At 42.3% G+C, this 22,870-nt stretch overlaps 3 protein-coding genes across 12 annotated transcripts in view; 1 reads left to right on the top strand and 2 right to left on the bottom strand.

The window, feature by feature from the left end:
• Positions 1-22,870, bottom strand: part of LOC125901931 (complement decay-accelerating factor transmembrane isoform-like) — a 64,140-nt gene that overhangs the window by 1,100 nt on the left and 40,170 nt on the right. Inside the window, exons 1-12 of one of the 5 annotated variants that reach the window (XM_049597958.1) lie at positions 5,855-6,116; positions 5,578-5,769; positions 3,912-4,091; positions 3,615-3,806; positions 3,136-3,198; positions 2,948-3,034; positions 2,760-2,846; positions 2,572-2,658; positions 2,435-2,470; positions 2,176-2,226; positions 782-943; positions 526-696 (exon numbers count right to left, since the gene is read on the bottom strand). In XM_049597958.1, the coding sequence (XP_049453915.1) occupies positions 526-696; positions 782-943; positions 2,176-2,226; positions 2,435-2,470; positions 2,572-2,658; positions 2,760-2,846; positions 2,948-3,034; positions 3,136-3,198; positions 3,615-3,806; positions 3,912-4,091; positions 5,578-5,769; positions 5,855-6,029 (1,483 nt within the window). In that variant the 5' untranslated portion in view covers positions 6,030-6,116. Of the gene's footprint in view, positions 1-525; positions 697-781; positions 944-2,175; positions 2,227-2,434; positions 2,471-2,571; positions 2,659-2,759; positions 2,847-2,947; positions 3,035-3,135; positions 3,199-3,614; positions 3,807-3,911; positions 4,092-5,577; positions 5,770-5,854; positions 6,124-22,870 lie in introns of those variants that run through there. The other 4 variants (XM_049597960.1, XM_049597961.1, XM_049597959.1 and 1 more) reach the window with 4 other exon arrangements.
• LOC125901937 (complement factor H-related protein 1-like) overlaps positions 8,539-22,870 on the bottom strand; it is a 43,702-nt gene continuing 29,370 nt past the window's right edge. For 2 of the 5 annotated variants that reach the window (XM_049597973.1, XM_049597976.1), the window contains one exon: positions 8,540-8,810. In XM_049597973.1, the coding sequence (XP_049453930.1) occupies positions 8,688-8,810 (123 nt within the window). In that variant the 3' untranslated portion in view covers positions 8,540-8,687. Of the gene's footprint in view, positions 8,811-9,008; positions 9,767-22,870 lie in introns of those variants that run through there. The other 3 variants (XM_049597974.1, XM_049597972.1, XM_049597975.1) reach the window with 3 other exon arrangements.
• Positions 9,801-22,540, top strand: LOC125901930 (ubiquitin carboxyl-terminal hydrolase 3-like). Of its 2 annotated transcripts, XR_007451046.1 has the most exons (17): positions 9,801-15,017; positions 15,208-15,275; positions 15,510-15,609; positions 15,759-15,802; positions 15,927-16,014; positions 16,160-16,206; positions 16,451-16,855; positions 17,215-17,283; positions 17,401-17,532; positions 17,631-17,754; positions 17,846-17,997; positions 18,124-18,223; positions 18,373-18,449; positions 18,597-18,766; positions 19,016-19,173; positions 19,264-19,345; positions 19,435-22,540. XR_007451046.1 is itself a non-coding variant. In XM_049597956.1 (16 exons), exons 1-16 carry the CDS (start codon positions 14,988-14,990, stop codon positions 19,267-19,269), a joined length of 1,770 nt encoding a protein of 589 aa, XP_049453913.1. In that variant the 5' UTR covers positions 9,801-14,987; the 3' UTR covers positions 19,270-22,540. The 2 variants fall into 2 exon arrangements, 1 of the variants encoding a protein (XP_049453913.1); XM_049597956.1 differs by having other exon boundaries at positions 19,264-22,540.

The raw sequence follows: 22,870 nt of genomic DNA, 5'->3' as shown, positions 1-22,870 counted from the left end.
TTTGTCAACAGATGAAGGAACTCTGTCCACAGATAAGCAAGAGGGCATTAAATGTGAAACCATTAGGGGTGGGGGGAAAAATAGATACAGTATAGTATCGCGTTATTTTGCATAGCGATATGCGACACGGATGCCACGAAGTGTCATCTTTTATTATGTAAATCATTAATCTTTGCAAATACACGTTTTAATACAACTTTTGGTACTAGAATAATAAAATCAATTGCTTTATCAGGCCACTAGATGGTGCTGATATTTTTTCCTGGTGAGGTCAGCAGAGGTCTCAGTCAGGAGCATTTGGCAGGAGGTTCATCAAAATCTGAACACTTGGATTTTTTAAATGCAGAAGGAAAGAAGGACTTTGATATGACACTTGCGATTTGCAAGCAGTGTCATATGAGACTAAAATACTAGAATATTACGAACATGAGGGCTCACCTCACACGCCGCCATCCAGAGATAGCGTTACTCACTGATGGCCAAGCTAACGCTAAACTTGCTCTGCCAAAAAAAAGTGATACTTACATCTGGAACGTCTCATTCTTCCATTATTGCAGCGAACCACAGAATAATGAGTCGTCCACCATTCATCCTGATGCACACATTCAAATCTCGCCTTCTCACCATCTTTTATATATTTAACTCCAACAGGTATTAATTCAGAATAGTCACCAGTGTCCAAAGAACAGAAGGCAGCTGCACAAAAGGAACAATAAAAAAAAACTGTTAACTTTTTTCCAGCTACACTCTTTGACATCCTTTAGACTCGATTTGTTTTTACGTTTGCAGGTGGGTGTTTCTGACCACTTCCCGTTGCTGTAACACTCCACTCTCTCTGGACCCGTTTGTTTGTAAAATGCAGCACACTGGTACCTCAAAAACATTGGATTGTTTCCCACAACATCACCATTAGGAACTACGGGGTGATTTCCACAGGTCGTAACTGAAATAAAAAAATAAAAAAATAAAAAGGTTTATTGAAACAAATATGTCAAGCTGGTAACTTAAAATTTCGCCTCATATTATGATTCTCTCAGCTTCTTACTGGCTTCCTCACTGATGGACCTAATCTCTCCCCACATCACGCAATACTGTTGTCATGCCATGGCTGTAGATTCATCGCTGTAATTAACTAGTCAGAAATTGTTTTAAAAAAAGAACAAACATTTTTGACCAAATAACTCTGAACTGACTTTTTGGTAAGTCCCGCCTCTGGACGCAGACTGGCCAATCATAACGTAGCATTGGCCCGGCTCAGACCAGGGTCAGACAACAACACAGCTGTGCTCCATTGACTCTAATGCAGTCATGTCAGATTTCCTTCATTTTCAGGCTGGTTTTGTGGATTTGGAGCTAAATGTTGTGCCTGGGGCACGTCGTGTATTAATGATACTCGTTACCTGGAGAGGTTGGAAAAAGATATACGTTTCTTCCCTGTTCCAAAACCAAAATCAAACCCTGAAAAGTGTAGGGTTAGCTAGCTAGCTACTGAAGATATAGCCTACTGAATGTATACACATGCTGCTTTTGCTTTTTAATGATTATAACAGTGAATAAAGACCGACCCTGCTGTACAGGAACCAGTGAAGGGAAGCAGGGAAACTTTGCTGATATTCAACCAGTTGTGTGTCATCGCAGTGTGTTTGACTTCCCCCAGACATCCACGCCAAACACCGTTCATCTGCACACACTGTGATGCCACGCAGCTGGTTCAATATCAGCAAAGTTTCCCTTTATCTTCATTGCCTTGTGTGGTGATCAGCAGTGATGTGGTGGTTCACTTTTACACTGTGATCTGTAGCCTATAGTTCGACATTAGCTTCTAACTATCTTTGTCTTTTTAACCTGTTGTTGCTGCTGAGTCAGTTTGACATCCTGGATATATCCTTCAAACACAGACTGTAGACCCCTCTGTCTGCTTCTCTCTGGAATCACTGCTTCAGTTTTCCAAAAATATGATCATATGTCTTCAGGGAGTGCAGTTAGTTACAGTGTGGGCTCCATGCTTACATCCATCACAAAGGGGTGGGGCTTAACGAAGAATGCACCTGTCACATTGCCATCATGAATGTTATAATCCTGGTTCAGCCATGTAATCCACTTTAGTTTTGAAACCTGCTGTAGAATTGAAGTTTTTTAGATTATGTAAGAGAAAAAATGAATCAACTTATTTACTTGTTGTTATCTGAAGTTGAGTCTCTTTCTCTTCGGAGCTGCTAGCAGACCCTGTAAGATACAGAGGACACACCAGTTAGTATTGTGTTTGCGTGTTAGTGTTTTTAGGCAATTCTCTCAGAATGTCTAAACATTTTTGCTGTCATGATCGTGCTTCCTAAAATCTAAACATGTTGTCTTTGACAGAGGAAATGTAATTCTCTTTGATATTTAAGGTTATATATTTCTTCATTCAATGTAGATGTAGTGTGTCCCCCACCTGCAGATCCACCATGTCCAGTTCCTGGTCTGCTGCCTTAGTGGAAAAGAGAAAACACATTGGATATATGTATTCTATGGAGAGAGCCCACATCAATGGATTTACTCATTCATATTTAATACAGATCAATAACCTACCTCCACCCACAGGCTTTGTCCCACCGCCAGTAGATGTAGTGTGTCCCCCACCTGCAGATCCACCATGTCCAGTACCTGGTCTGCTGCCTTAGTGGAAAAGGGAAAACACATTGGATATACGTATTCTATGGAGAGAGCCCACATCAATGGATTTACTCATTCATATTTAATACAGATCAATAACCTACCTCCACCCACAGGCTTTGTCCCACCACCAGTAGATGTAGTGTGTCCCCCACCTGCAGATCCACCATGTCCAGTACCTGGTCTGCTGCCTTAGTGGAAAAGGGAAAACACATTGGATATACGTATTCTATGGAGAGAGCCCACATCAATGGATTTATTCATTCATATTTAATACAGATCAATAACCTACCTCCACCCACAGGCTTTGTCCCACCACCAGTAGATGTAGTGTGTCCCCCACCTGCAGATCCACCATGTCCAGTTCCTGGTCTGCTGCCTTAGTGGAAAAGGGAAAACACATTGGATATACGTATTCTATGGAGAGAGCCCACATCAATGGATTTATTCATTCATATTCAATACAGATCAATAACCTACCTCCTGTTCCTCCCACTTCAGAGCCACCCTGTCCAGTACCTGGTCTGGTTTCTCTTCCTGCGACTAAAAAGAAATGTCACAAATATATGGAATATTTTTACAGACCAAAAAGGTGGTGGTTTCCTTTAACAGAGTTCTGTACAATATTTGAGCATATCTATGATTCAGAGGTTGACTGCACACAGTTCTCAACATATTTTGGTGAAGGTAAACAGAAACTTTTTCTTGTTTACAAGAAAACTCCACAGGGCACCTTTAATTAAGTCTCACTAAAACAATGAGCTGACAGCTGCTGTAAATCTACAAGTCACACCTTTCACATATACACAAACTCATTTGATCCATTGTTGATTATAGCAGCTTTAAGAGCAACAAAATATTAAACATATATTGAATATAGAAAAATATTGATTAATCTTTAATGACAACTCATACAAAGTATCTTTATCACTTCATGTGTCAGCACATTGTCCACTTACTGCACGTTGGGCCTGCACTCCAGTTTCCAGATATGCAATAGACTGATTTTTCGGTGCCTGCTCCATCTAGAGTGTATTCATCTTCACATTCATACTGCACTTCTGAATTTACAGGATACAGCTCCTTGTATGTCTGATGAATGATGACTGCATGGGGGATTTTAGGGGGCTCACCACATGCATAGATACTTTCTGTAAATGAGAAGATAAATCATGAGCAGGGACAGGAGAAGGTAATTGTTGTCATGGACATTTTTTAACAACAACATATTGGAGTAAGACATCAGACAGACTTACTCTCACAGACCGGCACAGAGGACCATGTTCCATTTATACATTTGGCTGTGGCGTCCAGGTCTTTGTAATCATATCCTTCGTCGCATGTTATCCTGATTGTTTGTTCGTGCTTATACCAGCCATTTGTGTTGGCAGAGTATTTTGCGTTGGGGATAGTTGGTGGCATACAAGCGTTTTCGTCTGAGGAAAGAAGAACAAAACTAAAATCAACATGTTAAGACTTTTTATAATGGTGTTTATGAATTATGTTTTTTTAATTTTATTTTATTTATTTAACCTTCATTTTTAGCGCCTAAAATGACAAACCCAAATTACAATGACTGTAGCTTCTGAACTGCTCTGACTACATGCATGCATGAGGTCTTGCCAGACAGAAAACTCTCAGAAGTTTCTTGTGAAAGTGTCAGAAACACTCTAGGTGATACAGAGACAGAGCAATGGGGCTCTGAAGTCAGTAAAAAATTCAAGATTTTGCCTAACAAAAAAAAAAAGGATGAATAACTGTCTGTGGCTTCATCTGAGCAGGTAAATGACACTATGAGGCTGTAGGCACACTATCAATGAACATTTGTTTCAAATTTGAAGAAGATTGCTCAGAGTATGACCATTCTACAGTGTTTTTTCCATGAAAAGATCCAGGCGGATCTCCAAATGACAGAGCGCTCACTCCGCTTCAAAAAAGTACTATCAGTGATCAAACAAGACTCAGCCGACTTCAAACATTGTACCTTATTGAAATCAGGTGTGATTATGATAGCTGATATTGTTTATGACACAGAAACACCATAAAATATCACCAAATAAAGCCATATGAAACTATGTTATTTTTTAAAAGTCGAGAGCTTCCTGAATCCGGCAGTACCAAACATCACATGATTTGATGACGTAGTGCGCCTGGGAGATACCATTTAACAGAGGAGGGGGGAGCGAGGACGTCGGCGTCCTGGCGGAGTTAGAGAGGTTAACCAGGAACTCCCATTGAGACTGAAAATCTCTTTTACAAGAGAGACCTGGCTGAGGTAGTAGCCAATCGAAACACATTTAAAATGCAACAAATTTAAAATCTAATGCAAAAATCCACACTAAAACAGCTAGTCGTGATGTGAGTCAATGCACCAACGCAATTTTAGGGTAAACAGCGGTCTTCTCTAGGATGGCTTCGTGACGAAAGGAGGCAGTAAACTCACTATCGATGTGCCAGGGGGGCACACCCTATTTTTTATGTGTGCTTAACTAATATTTACAATACACATGTTGGCTCAGTGCCATGTGAAGTGGCGACACGCTACAATCAGGGGGCCCCCTCACCCAATCCTGCTTAGGGCCCCCAAAAGTCTTGGGCCGCCCCTGAGCAACACATTACATTTGTATTTTTATCATGATTCAAAGTCGAGTGAACGAACTTTAATATTTTATTCGTAGGTTTACAGTACTGTATTACATTTGACACACAGGCACCTTTAAAACAGCACCATCATGCAGGTATGTGAAAGCCATTTTCATGGTGGCTGATTTAATTCCTATGTTTTCATTAAATCTGTTCACCTATTATTTTCATTTTATCTTGTATGCATTCTTTGCAGCGTGCACAACTCTTTACGACCACCTTGAATTTAAAGGTTTCAAAGCTCCTTCAGACAATCAGACATAGTTATGAAACACTCACCTATACATTGTGGCTCATGGGACCATGAACCATTCTGACATGTGCTCGTTGCCCACCAACCCTCCACTGCTGGTTTCAGTCCATCATCACAGCCATAACTGAGCGTCATTCCATGAAAATAAGCTTCTTTTTCAGGGACCAAATAACCACCGTTCAGACGGGGAGCGCGACAAGACTGAGCTGCACTTTGTGCTGAAACACAACCACAAACAAAAGCACATATTAAACACATTTTCAAATTAAAATGTCTCTATGTGACAGAATTGAATGTTCTTACCATTCAGTACTCCTGGAAACCAAACCAGGAGAAATCCAAGATATCTCACACACATTTTGTCAGGAATTAAATCACTGAGAACAAAGCAGAGTGAAGAGCCCACTTCACATATAAACCAGTTAATAATTGTAGAGGAGGTTAGGAAATAGTAAACATTACGCTGGGTTACTGTCATCCTGCTGGACACACAAATGTACAAACAAGCTGTGTGTACTCTGGTCAGATGAGTCAGTATCTTGATCAAATCAGGTTCCTCACAGGTTCCTCCTTATCGCCTTAATCTCTTTGTCATGTTCCTCGGGTCATTTCTGAGCAGTTTTTGCGGTGTGGCATGACACATTGTCCTACTCGGGGGGGCACTGGGGAGTTATGTTGCCATGAGGAGGTTTGCTTGGTTCGTGGTGTTTGTGTGGGTGGTGCGTGTCAAGTGGTATCCACATGAATGCCAGGACCACAAGTTTCCCAGCAGAACACTGCATTGCAACAAGATGATCAATATTATTCACCTGTCAGTGGTTTTAATGTTTTGGCTGATCAGTGTATCTAAGATGAGGGTAAATGATAATCTACAAAACACTGCTCTTGTTATGTGACGTTTGTTGATTTGTTTCAGAACAGCCCCAAATGATTAGTTTTCTACACAAATCCATGACCCTGTTTACAGTCCAGATTTCAAATTGATTTCCCGGACGGCTGTGATCAGAGGTCAGCATGATGAGATAGCGACGCACAGTCTGATGACAAGCTTCAGAGACAGAAGGGCAGGCTTCAGAAACAGATGTGAAATTTTGTAAAGATACGTTCAGTCATAAAGCAAACACAAACACAGCATCCTGTCCCATATACGCTCTTCGTCATGGGATATTTACCTTGTGGTCGCACAGTTTGTCTTCGATTTCCAGCTCAAATGCTGGTTGCCATCTGCTGGATCCCCATGTACTCTGCATCGTGTTATTCAGTCCTAAAAATCGGGCTTTTTAATGGAAGACATTTTGAGATGTCACAGTAAAGCACAGGTACGAATAATAATGGCTTAATTCCATTTAGCAGCTTCAGTTTGCTTGCTCACTGTCCCACTGCCATGGCTTAAATACAACAGAGACATTGTTAAAGTCCCCCTCCACTCAAGAATGTGTTCATGTCCGCTGAATATCTGACTTTGACTATACTGATTTGTTTCCATACAAAGTTTGTCACCAGAGAGGTGACATTCCTGTACTGATGGGGTTGATGTCTGTGCACTTCCCTAAAATCTGAGACTCAAACGTCAACACACATATCGATGGTCGATCATAGGCTTTCCACGTTGGGATGCAACGTGCAAGGTACCCAGGGTGCATTGGTTGTTGACGTTCTGGGACGCTGTGTCTTCAGCCTGTTACATGCATTGTCGTCTTTCAAAATACACTTTGGTTTTCACAGGAAATGTACAGCTTGCATACAGTCTCTTTCAAAGTGAAAGCAAAGTCTCGGTACAACACAACAAATTACATTTTTTTCCTTAAGCAACAATCAATCGTGGGCGGCACGGTGGTGTGGTGGTTAGCACTGTTGCCTCACAGCAAGAGGGTTGCCGGTTCGATCCTGGGCGTGGGAGCCCTTCTGTGTGGAGTTTGCATGTTCTCCACGTGTCAGCGTGGGTTCTCTCCAGGTACTCCAGCTTCCTCCTACAGTCCAAAGACATGCAGGTTAATTGGTGACTCTAAATTGTCCGTAGGTGTGAATGTGAGCGTGAATGGTTGTTTGTCTCTATGTGTCAGCTCTGTGATAGTCTGGCGACCTGTCCAGGGTGTACCCTGCCTCTCGCCCGATGTCAGCTGGGATAGGCTCCAACCCCCTCGCGACACTCAAGAGGATGAAGCGGTTAGAAGATGAATGAATGAATGAACAATCACGCATGGTTACATTTAGCCAACATGCACATGGTTGGGTTAAGGGAAAAAATAATAATAACAGGGTTTGGTCTTACGGGAAGCGAACACCGGCCTCCCGGGTGAGAGTCGATGGTTGTTGGACCCATTCACCACACCTACTGCCCACCCTACTTGGACTTCTGCCATCTTAACTTTTGTTGTTGTCCCACGTTTCCTCCTGATTCCACCAGCTGCTTCTCATGCCGATGTGAAAGTATGACTTTTTCGTCTGTGTCTGGCGTCTGATGCTGCGAGTCCCTGCCCGAGTGCCGGTTTTCGACAACTTAAAGAGTGAGACCAGGTTGCAAACATATGTCCATGGATGTATAAAGAGGCTTGGATGCAGAGGGTGACTTTGATAATCCGTCGTTTGAAGATAGATTAAGGAAATGAAACAATAATTGACAAATGAATCTCTGTTGAGAATATCCCACGGTGTGTTTCTATTTAGTGACCTGTCACAGTTTTTAGAGCAGGGATAGTGCCAAGATTACAATTGTAAAACAAAAAGTTTCAATAAATCTGCCACATAATAATGTGTGTTTTGCAGAAATGTACGATGACAACATTTTTTCTGGTCTCTAGGTTGGGTCATGAAGCCCAAATTACTTGATGTTGAATTAGACAACGTGCCCTCTTGGTCTGATCTGACTGATAACATTAAATCAAAAATGTTACAAACTTGGCTCACAGTTTGCAACAAAAGAGAGTCTACACAAACAATTTAAGGTAAAAAGGTGATTTATTTAAGTAAACCTACTTCAGAATAAGAAGTAAAGCATGTTGTTGTGTCGTGAGTCAGTGTTGTCAGTGTGTGTGTGTCTGTGTGTGTGTGTGTATGTATATGTGTATGTAAAACAGAACAAATGAACCAAAGGCAAACCAAACTACACCATGTTGGCCATGTGGCAGCCAGCTGCTCAGTGAGGGGGAGAGAGAGAGAGAGAGCAAGCTGACAACTGAGGCCTTTTATAAGGTAACACCACATCCTCAGGTGTGGCCAGGAAGATTGGGCGGCCCGCCTCTTCAACCACAAGGAAGAGCTGTGAAGGAACAGACACATTAGTAAGGCCGTCACAAAAATAACTAACTAAATGCCTTTGTAGTTACATATTAAGTTTCGATACTCAAGCTGGGTTAAAAAAGTTTTTAAAAGTTTACAGTTTAACATTTCGTTCAGGCATGTCCATCAAATATCCACCATATTTATGTGTTCAGTGAAAAGACAATCAACTCCTGCATTATGTGGGATTGTTTGTTTTTATTTGATTTCAAATATCAAAACAAAAAGCCAAAAACTGATGATTAAGAAGTCCAACAGACACTTTGTCGGCATATTTAAATCACATTTTCGAAAGTTTCCAGTTAGTGATACATTGACATGAATCCAAAGGCAGCTGCATCTTCCCCTACATCAGTGATTTGATATTTGAATTTTATGTCCTCAAATCCCAGAAACACCCCTGCATACATCTGACCAGTGCGGAGCCCCTGCGACCGGCCCTGGCCTCCTGTTATTCTTTTTAAATGTGGCTGCTAGGTAAAGCACATTGAGTTTCCCCCTTACACGATAAAACCTTAACAATAATTCTGGTTACAAGATATTACAGAGATTAAAAAATTGTTATAATGCTAAAAAATATGTGAATGAATTAAAATTAAAATTAAGATTAGAAACAGATATGTAATGTGTTTCTTTGAAAAGTAGATTCAGGACTAACACCCACCCTCTTTAGCTCAAACCAGAAAACTATATAAATTATACACCACATTCAACTTCTTTTCAGCTTTAAACACAGAGAATTTGCTCCCACATTATGCAGGCAGTTATAGATCAAAATTAAAATCAGAATCATTCTGTTGAACCCAACATGGTGTGTGACAGCATAATCATAACATTGCTGTCTCTGAAAAGCTTCCAGCCTGTTTTCAGTCAGTGGTGAGAAAATCCAGAGGTGGCAGTCATCTTCTTCTCGGTGATACAGCCTCAGCAAACATCCTGTCATAAGACAGAGGCTTTAAAACCCAATCGCCAGAAAGAAATTGTCATTTTACGTTTCTGTAAACTAAGGATAAGTTACATTGCACATTACTATATAGCAGAGACGTTAAAAAACATGCTGTGGTGAGTGTGTGGATATGTTTAGGCACAAAAGCCACCTGGTTATGGTTGGGAAAAGATCAAGGGAGCTGCCTTGGTCCATTATTATTCTCACTTTACATGCTGCCACTTGGTGACATCATTAGAGAACACAATGTCTGTTTCCATAGTTACGCAGATGACACCCAACTGTACATCTCTGCTAAGCCAAACGATGCTGCAGCCATAAACTCCATTAGTAACTGTCTTTTGGCAATAAATAAATGGATGAGCAATAATTTCTTAAAGTTAAATGAAGACAAAACTGAAATCCTGCTTGTCGGCTCTAAAACAAAAAATATGGGGAGTTAAACTCCCTGGATTAAATGTGAGGTGACAAGTCTTGGTGTGATCCTTGATTCAGATCTTACTGTGCGTTCACACCAAACGCGATCGACGCGATATCATCGCCCGTAACGCGAGTATCGCGTCGCTTGTTCATGTCGCTTGATCACAAATGTCACCTTTTTGATCATCGCTTCATCGCTTCAGTCATGATGACGCAACCCTCCTCCCGCAATTTTCTTCACCTCCTGTTATTTTCTTGTCAACCATGGCTGAGTTAACTACCGTAGCAGCTCTTTATCTGTTGTGGACATCTGATTTGGATCGGAGACCCAAACGCCGCCGTGTCTGGGTTCACAATATCCTCCAGAAACGCACACAGCTGGGTGAATATCATCACCTCCTGCAAGAGCTGCGTCTGGATGACGGTCGTTTCCAGAGGTACTTCAGGCTGACGCTGGCCCAGTTTGAGGACCTGTTGGCCCGTATCGGTGCGAGGATCTCCCGCCTGGACACCAACTACAGGCACTCCATCCCAGCTGTGGAGCGTCTGTCCATCTGTCTCCGGTTAGTTGCTCATAATTTCTTTATGAAAATGAACGCTGATTGGATGTCGCTTGAAAAGTTCAAATTTTTCAACTTCAAGCGACACACGTGATGACGCGTCATCACTTCATCGCGTCGCTCTTATCGCCTGAAACGCGTCACCCGAAGCGACATTGCATGTCATCGCGTCATTTACATTGATTTTGAATGGAAACTTGTGGCATTCATCGCGTCCATCGCGTTTGGTGTGAACACACAGTTATCCTCAAGTCCCACATTAACAAGGTGACGACATCACCTCAGAAACATTGCCAAGGTACAACTGTTTCTGGATGAAAAAGATGCAGAGAAATTGATTCATGTCTTTATTTCAAGCCGCCTCGACTACTGTAACGCACTTTTTGGCCTCCCAATAAACACCACTGAGATACTTCAGCTGATTGAAAACTCTGCAACTTGGCTACGAACGAGAACCAAGAGGAGAGAGCACCTCAGGCCAGTCTGAGCTGCTCTGCGCTGACTTCCTGTTACATTTAGAATTGATTTTAACGTCCTCCTCCTTGTTTTCAAAGACCTACATGGGCTGAGACCAAGCTACATTGCTAACTGCCTTGTTAACTATTTGCCTCCAAGAACACTGTGATCATCTGCTGCTGGCTTATTGGAGGTTCCCAGCAACAGCCGGAAGAAGATCGGGATGCAGCCTTTGTCGATTACGCCCCCAAACTATGGAACACACTACCTGTAGATATCAGGGAGGCTAGCTTGCTAAGTATTTTTAAAAGAAACCTAAAAACATATCTGTTCATTTAGCCTTTAACTAGCTCTGACTTCCTAAAACAGGTCAGAAACTCTTTCTATTTACGCTTCACTGCTGCAACTCTTAAAATCTTACTTGATTTTATGATTTATAGTTTTACAATTTACAATAATTTTGTTTTCTCTTAAAATGTCCAGTTTGGGGTGCACAATCCCAGCAGGAAAAGAAGCAATATCTTGATAAAAAAATGACCTTTTGTGCCTGAAAGCTGGTGGAAACACAGCAATGATTGGCTAAATCACAAATAGTTTTGTAGGTTTTTTTGGTATCCAACTGTGGTCTGTTGCTTGGCAGGCATCTGTACCTTGGTAACACAACATCCCCTACACTTCCAGATGAAAGGTCAGTTCACTATATCACTTTAAAATTGTTGACACTAGCTAGATAGCATGTTAGCTAGTTAAACATTTTTGACGTCCACTTTATTGCAAATGTAATAATTTCCATATTTAAAAGGAACCAGCAAAATATGGAGTGATACTCGACACACGAATACACACGATTTCTTGTTGCGTTTTAATTGGTGACTGGCCGTGTATTATGCAGACATGAAAGGACAGCTTTTCTTGTCGGTGCCTGGCGCTGGAAGTCACTGACCAAGCGCAGGATTTCAATGACTTCAGAGTAAGAGTGGGTTGCAGTTTCTCTAATGGCCACTTGAGGCTGGCTCCAGAAGCCAGTCAGATTCATTATATGGTATATGAATTCCCTACAACTCACTTATATTTCTGTTAGCAGGTATGTTGCCAGGCCATGTTGCCCTAAAAAGTAACCCAACCTCATGTATGTTCTCAAGTCAACATTGTTTTATTCTGTGTTACATGGTGTTGTCCTCAGACCATCATGTGGGTACAGACCTCCAGTCATCATAGCATTTTATATCTGATTGGTCGAGAGACAGTAAAACCGTGACGATACTACAACATCACGGTTATTTCACTGTGTATGTATCACTCCGCCTCACAGCTGATTGCAATCAACAATCAAATTAAAACTGACGGTTAGTGTCAGTTAGGTCAGCAGTTGCGTTGTAGGCTAATTAATTCATCCACTGTCAAACAGCCAAAAATATGGATTTATTTCCTAAAATAAGTTTTGAATTGAACTATGAATGGTCATCAGAGGAAGATGAGGGAGAGGAGAAGGTGAATCCATCTGAGCACACATCCAGGCTTGTCAGTGTTTCATCAGCGGAGCTCAATGACTTGGAGAAAAGCAAGAACGAAGCTAACACTGTGAGGCAGACAAAATGGGCCGTCAGCTGCTTTCAAACTTGGCTGCGTGCAAAAGAAATAACCATCGACTTCCAGTCCATTGAGAAAACAGAGCTGAGTGAAGTTTTGAGGGAGTTGTATGGCTCAGCACGGACAACCAAAGGAGAGCCATATGGGATCAGCAGTTATCTCGGACTTCGCGCTGGTCCAAACCGCTTCATCAGAGAGCCTCCTGTCAGCCGTTCATGGGATTTAATGCAGGACTCATTCACGCCAGCTAATAGCGTTTTCAAAGGAGTGGTCAAGCAGATCAGAAGAGCTGGAAAAGACAGAACAACACATCCTCCTGCGATGACACCAGAGGACCAGCTGATTTTAAAGCAATCTGCAGCACTTCAGCCAGAGAATCCCAAAAGTCTGCTCAACAAGGTCTGGTATGATCTGCAGCTGCATTTTGGACGCAGAGGGAAGGAGGGGAATAGGGGGCTTAAGCCTGATTCATTCATCTTAAAATGTGATGAAAATGGAGCGAGGTATTTCACCATGTCATTTAACGAGGACACAAAAAAATCACAAAGACCCAATGGAGAGGGACAGGGAAAATAGGAGGGGTGCTATGTACGAGGAGCCAGGTAACCCCCTCTGCCCAGTTGCATCCCTGGAAAAATATTTAAACAAACTTCCACCAGATGCAAATGCCCTTTATCTGAAGCCCAGGATGACAGCAGCTCACACAGACAATATCTGGTACACTAAAGCTCCGCTGGGAATAAAGTCACTCGTACAGATGCTGCTGGAGATTTGTAAAGAGGCGGGGACAACAGCTATCTACACCAATCACAGCCTCAGGGCGACTGCCATACAGAAGCTGTCAGATGCGGGACTTGCGAGGGAGATCATGACAGTGAGTGGGCACAGGTATGATGTTGTTTTAACGTAGCCTATGTGTAAAGTTAGTCTTCTAATTAGGAGTTGGGCCCTAAAATATAACTTTTGTCTTGCAGGTCTGAGAGCTTGTTAAAAAGCTACTGGAAGCCATCCATGGAGAGCAGGAAACAATGGAGCAACATACTGTCAGATCAGAAGGCAGAGTTGGCGGTGCCTGTGAAGCGACAGTCCACCATGCAGTCACCAGAGACTTATTTCACCGGCTGCACAATTAATGGAAATGTGCAGACAAATGTGTATAAAGAGTAGGCACCATGTCTGCGTTACATAGCAACGGTGACAGCGGAGTCCTGAGGGAACTATTTTTGTTGGCGGAAGACAAATAAAATGCTTAAATTATCTATTTTGTCCTCATTTTTCAACATTTCTTCATCAGCCTTGCTTATTTAACTGTTGAACTGTTGTATAAAAGCAATATCACACTCGAGCTCGTCATGTTATACTCGTATATCGTCACGGCTGTGATTGTCTTTGGCCTATGACCGAATCACAGCCGTGACGATATACGAGTATAACATCACTCCCTCTCGTGTGATATTGCTTAAATAGATGTGGTCTTCATAGAAAGTGTTACCTTTAAAAAAAAAAAAGAAAAAGAAGCCAATATTTCTTTAGGGAGTGCAGTCAGTTGGTGTAGGCTCCATGCTAGCTCTGACAGCTTGAGGGACCATCATAAAGGGGCGGGGCTTAGCAAACCCCCAAAGATGACATTCTAGAACTGGACAGAAACCACTAAGTACCAGTGAGTTTGAAAAGTCAGGAGTGACCAGAGGAGCTTCAGGAACACCACAAGTACCAGACGGTTTTAAGAAGTTGCAAGCGACCGGAGGAGCTACCACCATGTTTGGACTGTGTGGTATTCGACTAAAGGTTTGTTTCACAGATGACTGACACCATCCTCTGTAGATTTTTTTTTACTTGTTTTGAGGCCTTGTGAACGGAAAAAACTTTTCTCCCAGGGCACTGTATAGACCAGTGCTTCCAGTTGTGAGACCAAAACCAGACCTTAACATATTTATTGATGAAATATTTCTTCAGATAGTGACAGTGTGGCTCCATGTTAGGAATCCATGTTAGGAATCCATGGTAACTCTGACAGCTTGTGGAACCTTCATAAAGGGCTTAGCATTCTAGAGCCATTCTGTTCTGACTCACGGAACTGAATCACTACACATACCAGAAAGACACAAGCAACCACAGGAGCTACTGAATCAGTACAAGTACCAGACAGTTTAGAAAGTCACAAGTGAACAGAGGAGCTACCACCATGTTTAGACTGTGTGGTATTCGACAACAGGTTTGTTTCACAGATGACGGACACTATTTTCTGTAGATTTTTGACTTTTTGTGTGACCTTGTGGACAGAAAACCTTTTCTCCAGTTAGCTTGCTCGTACATATTTTGTGTGAGTGCCTGTCAACTGTACAGAAACATTATCTTTCCTCTTTTCTGTCGATGTTCAACATATTTTTCTCTTTTCTCAACAGACAAATAAAACACCTGCAGAGGAACACATGGCAGATACAAGCAAACCCTGCTCAAGCTCTCACATGAGGTAGGAAAACTGATGCTTTATGTTCACGTAAAATCCCAATATATCACCTTGCTTCAGTATCACAATATATTGAATGATAACCCCTGTATCGTGATACATATCGTATCTCCAGACTCTTATTATTTAGTGTATTGTATGATTTCATATGTCATATGTCATTCTTGAGATCATTCTTGCAAATGATCACTGATTTATTTCTGACTAAAAATGATCTGTTTTTCTCTTTACTAACAGTGATGCTGCCACCTCTGCTCCGGTCTCAGCAAAGCCAGCTAAGACCAGAAAACATAAAAAGACCAGGAGGATAATGAAACGCCTCTTCGGTCAGAGCCAGGTACGAGTGACAGAACATGTCAGAGCGTCGTGTTAAACTCATTTTAGTCAACTGTAACATTCATATTTAGACTTTTTAGTTGTAAGTAACCACAAAGCTGGAAATGTTTGACATCTTTCACTCATTATTGTTTTCTTTTTACTCAACAGAAGACACAAAGGACACAAAAGGACACCGAGGGACGAAACGAAAGGTAAGAAATTGAATCCTGAAGACTTTTTTTTGTTTCCAAACCTGAAACCAAAACCTGCCAAACTTTGGCAAATAAAAATGAAGTTTATATTGAAATAACAAACCATGTTTCTCTCCTGCACCAGTGACCCCACCTTAGCAGTGACATCAACAGAGGTGAAACTGAAGCCGAAGAAGACTCCTTGGTGGACTCGGCTGTTTGTTCGTGTCAAGGTATGTTTCACAGAAAGAGCCAGAACTCAGTGTTAGCCACAGAGTTACGAGTCAGGACTGAATGACAGCGCTGTACAAAACTGATACAGTTTGTTAGTATGTCTTTGCATCATTGGATCATGAGAGTTTGTTTTTCCTCCAACAGGCTGCTGAGGATGACAACGACAAAGGACAGAAGGAACCTAAGACAAGGTAACAACATTGATTTCATGCTGCTACTTAAAGTACTACCTCTCTGTCTCTGCCTGTGACATAATATCATCTTTTTCCTCATGATGATCTCACTTGGCGACAATATGATTGTTTGTATATTTGACATACATGTTTGTCAACAGTTTCTGTCCGACAAACTTTACACGCCTTTCTGTCACTTATTCTATGAGCCAAAAATCAATCAAACAAACAGTAAATGTCAGAGTGTTTCTTCTTCCTGCAGCAGTCCTGAAACACCAGACGAGACCACCACGGAGCAAGACACGACCGAACAAGACGTGGTCTCAGTTCAGGACATCGGTGAGACAAAGGAGGATGAGACCAGTGAGGACAGGACGACCCAGGAGCAAGAGACAACTGAACAAGACGTGGTGTCAGTTCAGGACATCAGTGAAAAAGAGACAAAGGAGGAAGACACCAGTGATAATGAGACGACCCAGGAGCAAGAGATGAGGACACTTCCTCAACAGGAAGAGGTGGCACCGCTTGTCTCAGGGGAGAAGAAACTCTTTTCACTCTCTGGCGGGCAGTCACGCCTGTTTGACGATGACTTCTTGCTGCCTGGGTTGCCCGACAACGCCATGATGATGGGGGACAACATCGATGTGCTGATGGAGCGATTCTACAGGTCCGTTAAAAACTACCTCCATGTGTACTGATCACTTTGAATCAATATCTTAGATTAAACTAAAGGACAGTTCAGTGTTTTCATCATATCAGACTTAAATGCAATATATATATATATATATATATATATATGAACACATAGCAACTTGGCAACTGTCGCTGTCCAACATGGAGGTAAAACAGGTGTTCAAGAACATCCTGTGAAATTTATCTGTTGCTAAGAGTTTCTGTCATTTTGTCTACCCTAATTATTTTTCTCCTTGCTGGTTAATTTGCTCAAGCCCTTTTAAAAGACTTAGATCAAATGTGCAGCACACTCCCAGCTCATCATTACATCATATCATTTTTGTCTCTCTGCAGCAACACAGCGAGCGGCGTCAGCGTCAGTGGTGGTGTAAAGGGGAGCAACACATCGATCAGCTGCTTCGGGTGAGTACATCTGCATGAGAACCAGCGTGAATCTGAAAATGAGCCCCAGTTTGTGACTGGTCAGTAAAGAAGTCATGATGTTAATGTGTGTTTTAACTGGTTGTGTTTGTGTATCAGATTTCCAAACATTGGGCAGAGCTGTTATATGAACTCCAGCCTGCAGAGTCTCCTGACGCTGGAGACGTTGGTCAGGGACATCAGCTGCCAGGAGCCGATCTGGAGTTCAGTTCCTGAGGCCCAACTGATGAGGTACAGCAGCCCTGCCATGTCACACGCCATGTGATGTCACCCTCAGGTTGGAAGAACAAAATGTAACACATGTATCTCTTCTTTTTCACCCTCTGCAGAAGATTCACAGCGATCAAAGAGGTCCACACTTCCACAGGCCCCATCATTAAGGTGGCCCTCCTGCGCTCATTTAAGGAGGATGTCTCGGTTCAGGCGCCCGAGTTCAGCGACTCTGAACAAAAAGTGAGTCTGCTGATTTCCATTTCCATTATTTCACCTCCTCATAGTTTCTCCTCTGTATCTAAACTCCCCTGTGTGTTTCTGTGTTTCTCAGGACGCTCATGAGTTCCTGATATCGGTCCTGAACCAGATGTGGAGCCTGTCCCCTACGCTGCAAAACACTGCAGTCTGCATGGGCAGGAAGTACACCTGCCCTGTGGAGGACCACCTGGTGTTCAAGATGGAGAACACCAGGACATGCAAGCGGTAAAACATCAACATCACAAAAACACTGTCCCCCTAACAAGAGAAGCCCCTGGTCTGGTCCAGCAGGAGGCCTCATCTTGACCTCTGTGACCTTATTTTTATGTGTACTGTTCCTTTAATGTGCAGGTGTGGCGCCGAGTCAAAACGACAGGAGGTGTACACCAACCTGTCTCTGGATCTGCTTCCTGGAGGGTCTGTAGAAGACATGCTCCAGGAGTACCTGAAGGTAAGATCCACCTGTCCACCATCAGTCACATCATCACTGACTGAACACACACGGGTTCTGTGTGTGTGTGTGTGTGTGTGTGTGTGTGTGTGTGTGTGTGTGTGTGTTTACCAGTTTATAACACACAGCCTGTTGTCTCTGTTCTGTAGGAGACAGAGTTGGAGTACAGATGCGAGTGCGGGGGAAACACATCAGGCCAGAGGTTGGCCTTTGAGACCCTGCCAAGGTGAGTGACATCATCTCCACCAGACATGATCTAACACCTGAGTGGTTCCCAAACTGCGCTCCAAGAGACCTTTGAAGCTCAAAGCACTGTGATATCTTTCTAACCCTTTTTCTTCTTCTTCTTCTTTTTCCTCTTCTTCTTCTACAGAGTGCTCATCTTCCACCTGAAGCGTTTCCGCTTCACTTCGTACTACGAGGTGGAGAAGGTCAACTACCCTGTCGAGCTGCTCAGAGACCTGGTGGTGTCCTGCAAACAGGATGGCGTCTGCTACAGCTTAGTCAGTGTCATCAGCCATTTGGGCTCCACTGGAGAATCAGGTAAGACCTTCTGTGGCCCTATGAGTAGTTCAGTCATTTAACTCTGCCACTTAGTGGTTTAACCAGGCCATTACTGTGACTTCACCTGTGTTACTGTGTGTTAGAAAGCTCAGCCAAATCATTGTTTAAATTGGGAAAGAGGGAAGCACATATAAAAAAATATACAATCACAGTTTCTGGAATCACCTGAAGTAAGTTAACCTTCTCTGCTGCATCTTAAAGTGTTAACAACATTCTCTCTCCTGTTAGGACACTACATCAGCGACGGCGTCCATCCAGATGACCGTCCAGACGAGCCCACTGACCGCTGGCTCAACTTCAACGACTCAGTGGTCACTGAAACATCAGGCTGGTCCGTCTGTGAAGAGCGGCAGAAGACAGCTTACATCCTGTTTTACAAGAGACATGTAAGAAGACAACACTGTTGACATCCTTCACTGAGGTCCAGAAATAGAAAGATGGTTTGAAACACATGGATGTACTGTCTGTATTTTCAGGAGTAAAACAGGAGCTGGAAAGGTGGACACTCTTGAAGAACTTGTAGAACTCCAGGAAGGGAACATTGTTGGACGAGAGGAGGTAGTCTAGAGCTGTCCTAAATACCAGTTTTGGGGCATTGAAGTTTCAGTGATAATGTCAGTGATTAATTGAAGCTTCCTCTGCTGCAGGAAGGACATCGCTTCTGTCTCCATGCGAGGAAGGAAGGTAAGTATGCTTTCATTTCTCCAGGTGGTGAACGTGGAGGTTGACCATGACGACCACTGAGGGATGGACAACAACCTAAGGACAGAAGAAGACACCCCGTGACCAGGAGCAGCTGGATATGTCACAGCCCTCAGGAGGAAGGGCCACCGTCCCCCCAGAGAGCCAGGTTCCTCCCAAGGTTTCTTCCTCCCAGAGGGAGTTTTTCCTTGCCACAGTCGCCCCACAGTTGCTGGACAGCAGAACCAATCCCTCTCTGCTCGTAAGCAGTGACGCCATGTTGGAAGTGATCTCTGACAGAACTGTTACTGTCACGCTGCAGAGACGGTTTGGTATTGTTCCAGCACGGCTTGCTCTCTGGGGAGGAGTGTAAGGCCTTGCCTACACTTAGACAGATGTTGTGTTATGTTTTGGCCTGTGGTGGCACGGTGGTGCAGTGGTGAGCACTGTCACCTCACAGCAAGAGGGTCCCAGGTTCACGTCCATCAGGCAGCTGGGCCCTTCTGTGTGGAGTTCACATGTTCTCCCCGTGTAAGCCTGGGTTTTCTCCAGGTGCACTGATTTCCTTCCACAGTCCAAAGACATGCACATAAGGTTAATTGGTGACGATAGATAAAATATTTTATATACATATATACATATATATTTATTATTTATATATGTATATATATATAAAAACTAAATGAATAAAATATATAAATAAATTAACTCTTTGTATTTTCCTGCCTGTCAGTACCAGTGTAAGTCTTACAGTCTAAATGAGGCTCAGTGAACAGGAACTTTGCTTTAATGGTTCTCTAACAGCCTTTAAATGTTGTGGTCAAAGTGACAATGTGGTTTATGTACAGGCTGTGTCACATGAAGGTGTTTGCAGCCATTTTATTGAGGAAAAGTGTTTTTCAGTCATGGTCCCTCTATGTCACAGTTTGAAATACATGTACTAAAATAACATTCAGTGTTTGTACAGGTCCACACAGGGACTGTTCTGATACTACTATCATAATGTTGTAATAGTTTTTCACGACATATATCGGCCGATAATGGGACATTTTTATTCTTATGCGATAAATAGGGTCGATAATATGAAGCCAGGCTGCTTTCACTTATTTAACAAGGGCAGTGTCAATACACCCGACACAGTGGGTGGAGGGACATGTGCCTTTAAACTTCGTCTGCGAGTCGCCAATATACACAGTTAAGAAGAAGAACAACAACTGCAGCACGCTGTCTAGAGGCAAAACATGTCGCGATGTGGACGTCTTTTACAGTTCCAGAGAAGGACAACAGGATTGTGGTCTCATCTCCAAAACCCCACCAGATCAACAAACTTCCTGCAGCTGTTAAATAGGTTAGACACAGTGAAGGACCCCTGAGGTCAACATCCATGAGAAGGTCTCAAGACAACATCATATAACAGACAGTAAAGGTATGTTGACTTGAGAACATACATGAGGTTGGGCTACTCTTTAGGGCAACACGGCAACATACTTGCTAAGAGAAATTAAAGTGAGTCATGGGGAATACATATACCATATAATGAATCTGTATAACAAAAATTGGTGATATAAAAAGAGCTGGAGTGTTGACATATATGCTGTTGCAATATTGCCCAATAATTGCCTGGAGTATCCCTCGTTAGTTTGCTAGTGCCTTTTAAATATGAAACATTTTACATTTGCAGTTAAGTAGAGGTCAACAACAGGGGGCATCTATCATCATTTCTTGTTGATGTGTTCAAATAAGTCTTTTAAACTGCAGGCCCTGTTTTCTTTTTCTTTTTTTGTGTCATTTTGACTGTTTATTTGTTTGTTTTTTGTGCATTATTGAATCTTAGCCTTTTATATCATCTTGGCCAAGGCATCACAGATGAAAAATAGCCTTCTGGCTAATTCTGGCATTTTTTTTTTACCACGTGTGTTTATTAATTTGCACTAAACTAAACTAAACTAAACTAAACCAAATCTGTGAGTTGGGCTCAGGTGAGTTCAGGACTACCATAAACAGCACACATCCAAGAAGGAGGTGAAACACCAGGCAGGCAAAATTTGTTCCAAAGTGAGAGTAAATCAAGGGTTGGCTTTCACTTTCACTCTCACTGGCGAGCACTAAGGGAGAGGATGGGCATGAAAAGTGATGCAGAGTTGACCTGTTGTCTGTTGGACAGGTAGGTGGCGTAACTTTGGTTGTTTGCAAGGTAGCAAATAAAATTATGTGTAGGTTAAATTATTCATCACTGGTTCAGTAGCTACAGTACCTGTACCTGTACATCTGACACTGATCACACTCTTGAATCCCATGAAATCAATGCTGCGCAGATGAATTGCGTGTATTACAATTATTGTCTAACATCATTGCGTCTGATAAATTGGTCTTCTTTGTCATAACGTTATATATGCTACAATAAAGCTTAAAGCTGACACCACAATTAAATCATATCAACACCAAATTGATAGTCTGAATAAAATCATCCTGATATTGAGCTGTGTTAGAAATTAACAGTTGCACAAAAATATACCTAGTCTCCCTCTTTAAAAAACAAAAAGGAAAATCCCTCAAACACCATGAAGTGTAGACATGATAGGCTACTTTCCACATTTCCAGCAGCAAAGCTGTCAATTAGGCCCATTATCTTTAACAGGGATCATTTCCTCCAACAAAACAAAATGTTGGCACTAATTAATGGTGCTATTAAGAGTCCGCAAATGATCAGTTTCTTTCTTATGAAGGGGTGGGATGAAAGTTCGACTTCTTTCCACTCCTTTTTGAACAATCTTTTCATTGTCTGTTGTTGTTCCTTTTTTTTCTTTTTTAATGTTCAAAATAAACTTTCAAATCAAAATCAATCAAATTAATTAAACTTCCCGTCATGACTGGGCTGCATTTCTGTCAGCGGAGTCATTTTTTTTTCCGAACAGCTGATTGGCCAGTGGCTGGTGCTTTTTATAGGATCAGATTCAACCCTGAACTTACCCTGCTCCGGAGCAGGATAGCCGTTCAGAGTAAGTTACCATGGTGATCTACCCCGATAAGAACTGAAAACCCAGGGTTAATCCTGAAGTTACCTCGCTAAGACATAATCCTGCTTCGTGATACAAGCCCCAGGTAAGGTGGATGGGGGCTCATGCAACAAACATTTTGTAAGTTACACATGACCATGAATACATTAATTTAATTGAACTAGTCCACACCCGGGGATGTGTTATGTATAGAGGAATAAGAAATCATATTAGAGGAGATGCAAAATATGTAGGAATGAGAGGCAAAATCTGTTTCATTACGGGTAAATGTTTACAGATGCAGCCTACAAACTAAACATTGCACTGTGCACTTTGCACTGTTTCTTTAATTTTTTCTCCGTGTTGCGTCTGTATGTGTGTACCTGTGTGCCCGTGCGTGCCCCCA

This window comes from Epinephelus fuscoguttatus, linkage group LG15 (assembly GCF_011397635.1).
Source record: "Epinephelus fuscoguttatus linkage group LG15, E.fuscoguttatus.final_Chr_v1".
Classification (NCBI taxonomy): Eukaryota; Metazoa; Chordata; class Actinopteri; order Perciformes; family Serranidae; genus Epinephelus; species Epinephelus fuscoguttatus.
Note: the sequence above shows the minus strand (reverse complement) of the source record. Positions and strands in the feature narration are given on the sequence as shown.